This window comes from Pollachius pollachius (assembly GCF_949987615.1).
Source record: "Pollachius pollachius genome assembly, chromosome: 4".
Taxonomy (NCBI): Eukaryota; Metazoa; Chordata; class Actinopteri; order Gadiformes; family Gadidae; genus Pollachius; species Pollachius pollachius.
The window spans coordinates 14,792,102-14,798,101 of NC_136937.1; the positions used below are offsets into that span (position 1 = coordinate 14,792,102).

General features: G+C 42.4%; 1 protein-coding gene across 1 annotated transcript in view; it reads right to left on the reverse strand.

Annotated features, from left to right (window-relative positions):
* The window catches only part of rai14 (retinoic acid induced 14), a 38,948-nt gene extending 34,260 nt beyond the window's left edge, over positions 1–4,688 (reverse strand). Inside the window, exons 1-2 of the mRNA XM_079734668.1 lie at positions 4,485–4,688; positions 3,323–3,385 (exon numbers count right to left, since the gene is read on the reverse strand). Of these exons, the coding sequence (XP_079590794.1) occupies positions 3,323–3,358 (36 nt within the window). The 5' untranslated portion in view covers positions 3,359–3,385; positions 4,485–4,688. The remainder of the gene's footprint in view (positions 1–3,322; positions 3,386–4,484) is intronic.
* Positions 4,689–6,000: the final 1,312 nt, after the last annotated feature.

Here is a 6,000-nt window from a genome sequence, read left to right on the forward strand (position 1 = left end):
AAACCTAAATAATCAAGTATAGCCCTCCCTGACAAGCAATGGATTCCACGTCCAGCCAGACCCAGACTGAGACTCTGCTGTCTAGAGACAGCAGAACGATACACACGCGCACAGACGCACAGACACACACACACTCTGATTCGCCCTGACCTGATATGACAGCACACCTGCTCACAGTGTCTTGATTAAACATGGGCAGGGTCTTCTGAGGCAGCACTTATCATCTCACTGAGAGCTCCTACCTCTGTGCAGACGCATAGAAGATGTAGTCGGGTTTCGAGAGAAACGTTTTATATTTGGGATGCTCATGACACTCTAATGTGAGGTATATTTACCAAACGTAGCACGTTCTTTCAAAATGTTTTTTTTTTCTTTGCTTACCCAATGAAAAAAATAGGAGAATCCAAATAGTTATTTCACTCTACTTTTATAAAACTTTTCATCTTCAAGTATATTTCAGTACTGGGTATTATCATGATCAGGTCACGTTCCATAAATTCCAGGTTTTCCAGCACCTCGGCATTAAACCTTGCTTAAGCGCACGTTAGTCATTCTAGTCAATCATAGTATTGCCAAAACAACTTCTGTATTGATCATTAATTATGTAGGCTCTGTCATACAGGACACTCCTAGTTTGAATGCTTTGAATGGTCAAAATAAGTGTGTGTCTAGAGTGGGCCAGGCCTTAAACCCGGACATCGTCAGCCTCAGTTTTGTGGGACCAAAATACCGACCTTTCATTCCCCTGGCAATGGGAAAGCCTTCTTTGCTCCGGGCTCATGTTTAAATCATGGAGTAGAAGTTAGCAAGGCCTGAGGTGAGTTGTGCAGTGCAGAGCAGTCAGGGCATTGTATGTAGTTCACTGGGTTTGGGGAACATCCAGACAACACTGATTTTGTGCAGTGCTCTGGGTTGGAGGAACATCAAGACAACAAGTCAGATTTGGAAGAGATAAGACACCAATTGATGCCCCTGAACCTCGGCAAGAACATGACAGGAGGCTGTTGCAACTGCATGACTTCACAAAAAGGCTATTTATAAGGAGGGTTGCTTCTCCTCCAGTGATTGTGAAGAATTAATGTCTGGATGTCTGGACGGCTTGGTTTTTTATAAGAGAGAGCTTGGGGGGGGGGGGGGGTGGAGGCATTCCTCTGCAATCCATCACTGAGACTCATAACTTAAAAATAGAAGCCACGGAATATTTTCTCACAATTTCTTGATTAAGAATAAATGCAATAAAAACAATTGTATAAAAGCATGTTGCACTGTGAGAGAAACAAGCCACAGCTATAGGCATATTTGTTGTGTTTGCTTATGGTTCAGATTTTCTCTGCTTATGCATGGCTGTGTAACCACAGATAAAATATTGGAAAGGGAAAGGTGGATACAAATTGAAATTCAAATGCTCACAGGCATTGTATAGCGAACAATGTGCTGTTGCACAGCACGCTAGTGCAATACACTGGTCATGGATCAGTCCATAATCATTACCCTCCCCATGGCCCATGAGGGCCATGTGCCCTTGAGGAATTAGAACACAGCATTGACCCGCCAGGAATACTATACAACATTCATGTTTAACAGGATTGGCATGTAATCCATTTCTCTGTCATTGATTGGAGGTTAGCTACTACAGGCTAGTCGTCAACTGCAAAACCCTTTTTCAGATTGATTACACCAGGCATATCGAAACCGACTGCATTACCGAAAATGCAAGACAAAATGATAATGTTTCCAAAGTGTTTCAGAGTTGTGTGTCAGATACGTGTCTGCTATACAGTCGTGATCAGTCTAGTTTCTAAGCAACAATCACATCCAGATATCACATCTTTGTGTCTCGTCCACAACACCCCCGCGCTACACCAACGCACAACGGAGGCTCTCCTGTCCCAACAGCATCCGTTCAGCGCATTCGTTCTCTGCCTCCGCTCCAAGGTCCTCCGTGTGAACTGCATGGCTATAAGAGCCCCACCCACTTCCCCCCACCCCCACCCCCGGGGTTATAAACCCATATGCAGGTCGGTCAATACCACATAGATACAAAGCAAGGCCATTTATTTAAATACTTTCATCGCCTAGCAACGCAATCATCCGCATGTCATTTCTCTCTGATATGGGCGTAATATCCGAGGTCCATATTGTGTTTACTTTCCCATGGAGCGAGGCTGTGATCCCGGCTTCAGGCCACCGTGTGTAGGAGAGTGTAGGAGGGTAGGCTAAGGGCTGTGGAGGCATAATGAATGTAATCAGCTCCCTGGCCCAGAAACACGCTGGATTGGGCTGGGTTGTGTGAAACAGGTTTGTTTCCTATAAACATCATTATTTTATGCTTAAAACCGGCTCTAAGGTTGATTTGTGGTTGCATTATTTTAATTGCAGAGCAAAGTCAGTCTTTGCACTCTACTTTTCTGGCATAGTGTCAAGTGCCATTAGAGCACCGTGGTCTTGTATTGTGTAAAATGTATTATGATGTTGGGATCTACTTTACTCTAACAGTAGTCATTAAGACGCATGCAGTCCATTGCAGTTAAAGATGCCAAACTTTATATAGTCTTTGTGTAAAAGTCATACGACTCATTCCAGGTTTCACCCAAATGTTGCGACATGCGTTAATCTTTGCCCTTCTCTTAATATCCTCTGCCCTCAACATTACAAACTGTCCTATTTGGAAGATGCCCCACCAGGCTTTTCCTACGAATTACCTCTGGTGTCATTATGGTCACCGTGACAACAGATGAGTCATACACCCAGTAGACGCCTCACTTCCTGTGAGGGAACCTCGCAGGGAATGAATGGATGACTTCAACATGGAAAAAACTCAAACCAAATCTCATGATTCATAGTCGAGAACATCCAACGCATGTCTGGAACAGCTTAGAGGCATGTTTAGCTGGAGAAAGGGTTGCTAGTTACACGCTACAGTCACTCAACTTTCTGTCTGTCTAGAGTCTAGACGACTACTCAACAGCAAGACGCATGACCAGTTCACCGGCAGCAGCGTGTATGTATCTGACTGTCTTTATTACGCCAATGTCTTTGTCATTGTCTTTCAAGTAAGGAAAGGTGCTGAGGAAATATATGATCAGCATAAAGCTTTTGTTATAAAGGAATTATACTATATATACACACTTTTATATCTGCTTCAAACAAACAGTTAACGAAAAAACAGTCAACATTGGTTCCCTTTTCTGTTGAGGTTGCCGGCAAAAAGAGAGAATATCAAGACAAAATTAGACTCAGCTGTCATTACAGCAGAGATCAACATAGAAACGTTACAGAGAGTAAATAACATAGAAACACAAACAGAAAGTAAACAACTCACATCATTTTTCCTAAACTTGGCTTTGAGGCTCTTCATGTTCCAACTGGTCCATGCAGGGAGAGGCTGGGAACAAAAGGGTAAGAGTGATAGTTAATTGACTTCCTACCGCACCAGATCACCACAGAAACAGAGCGAGGGTCAGCTCACAGATGCGCCGACGTTAGTCCAAAGAAACTACAGCATTGTTATAGGAATTCGACTTCTAGGAACGCATGCATACATCGGAAGCAGTTACGATTTCAGTGCTGCTAACCCTTTCTTTATGAAAACTGATATAAAAATCGCCTTTTGGGCAACAATGGGTTTGCCATGTCTGAATGCAAAAACAGTGATTTGCCTTGTATGGTGTTGCGAGAATGGAGAATGCAGTGTGCAGTGTAATAACATAGTTGCAATACGTTCGATGAGTTAGGTAGGTAGCCGAGCCCATATAAATGATAATTAAAGGCTTTTCCTTGGTGCATACCCGAACAGACAGACCGTAAGTTATCTCTACCATCCTGGAGAATGAAAGTGCATGTTGCCTAATCGGCTGTGCATATTTGCATGATTTCCCAAAAATCGGATTCAGCTAATTCACGTACTTTTGCAAAGAGGGTTCACCTTTTTTAGTTTGAAACAATAAACATGTGTTCCCTCAGACCTTTCGTATTATACATTCACTGGACAAATACAGTGAAGTGCACACACACACACACACACACACACACACACACACACACACACACACACACACACACACACACACACACACACACACACACACACGATCATCACAGTGGATTGTATTAACACACACACTGGATCATCAGAGTCAACTGTATCGACACCAAAATACCGGATCATCGTAGTGAACTGTATTAACACAACAGGACAATCAAGGTGGACTATCTGAACACACACACTGGAACCTCGAAGTGAACTGTATTAACAAACACAGGACAATCACAGTGGACTGTCCGAACACAAACACTGGATCATTGAAGTGAACTGTATTAACACAAACACCACAGTACCAGTGTACCACAACACACCGCAATAAAAGGTGTTGTTTGTTGACGTTAAAAAACAACAAACTCATCAGGCAGCGGGCTCACTCAAACAAGCATAGCATTACTACTGGTCATCAACCACTTCGTGCTTTCAGCTTAGGAACACTCACCTTTAAAAGTTGGAAGTCGTAGAAACAGCCCAAAAAGAGGCGCTGGTTTAGCGAAAAAAAGATTAGTAAGCCTGAGATACAACAAGCTGAATTAGTGGTCTGGTGTGAAGGCTATAAACCACACGACTGAGGGGAAGAGGGAGAACACCACTGAGCGCCCTCAACACCAACGTCCCGACCGGGCTGAAGAATTAAAAGTTGAGCTATTCGGGAATCCTGCCTCTCGCTCTGCACTCGCGAGCTCGATACCCGGTTTAGGAGGGTGACGTCACATGTCCACACGCTCCCGTGATCGAGCCCCGGGCTCCGCGGTCTCCTTCTGTCCCATTCGCCTGTTGTTTAAAGCGGTGTTTACAGACATTTTCTTAAACCTAACATTACAATTTAATATAGTAGAATGGATTACAATACAGGACAAATTAATTTAAGTTAATGGACTTATTTAAGGGTAATTATATTTGTATTATAATTATTACACGTGTTTACTGGTTTCTGATACGACCCCTGTCAATATATTTAACCTAAAAATAGCCAAACCTATCTAACCAGTTCTGTCTGAATATCATCTTCTTGCATTAGGGACATTAGGGTGGACTTGCCTAATTTCTCGACAGTGACATCTAGTGGAGAGGTTCTAATTTCACCGCTGATCCGTCAATGTCCTTTAAAGGTAGGCCTATGGTACAACATCTCACAACCTTTTCAACTAAAACATTGCGCGTCTTAAGATTCGCAAGATCGTAAAAAACAGACATACGGTTCTAGGCCTAGAGTAGTGATAGTGTTTTATTTATTTATAGTGTTTATTTTATAGTGTCATTAGACCACTCTTTCACTTAAAACTACAAATTAAAAAGAAAATGCATAAAATAACATCTGAGAATGAATGTTGTATTACATTGTTCAAGAATATGAAAGTCGTTTAAGGAGAAAAAGCATACTCAATAGTGTTGTCCCGAGATGTTTATAAGAAAAGTTACGTCTAGTTAAAAAAAAGACATCTAGAAGGATAAACATTAGTAAGCACATAAAAGTTTTAGAACTATTTATATGATCTTATATGAATATATATGGGTGACTTCATGAGATGAGTGGGAAGGCCACCAAACCTAGACCATCGTTGGAAAAGGTTGGATGAAGAAGGGAGATCTGCTGTCATCTCCCCCCTCCACCCATTACCTGTCAGCACCTGTTTGGACTCAGTGACTCTGTGGCCTCCTTCTGGTTATTTGGTTGTTGTCCACCATGTGTCTATTTTGACTGTCCATGTGTCTGTGTCCATCCACATTGTGTGTTAACTATTAACTCAGCCTATTTATACCCTGTGCTGTTAGTGCCACCTTGACCGATTGTTCTTGTGTTTGTTCTTAGTTCACTATAGTCAGTTCACACAGCCCTGTATTATCCATGCCTGTTTGGTTCCTGCCTGTTTTGGCTCTTTGCTGTTCTGAACTTTGCCTGCCCCTGGAATACGACGGTGAACTGGCTTTTCTTCTTTTGCTTGGTTTTTTACCCT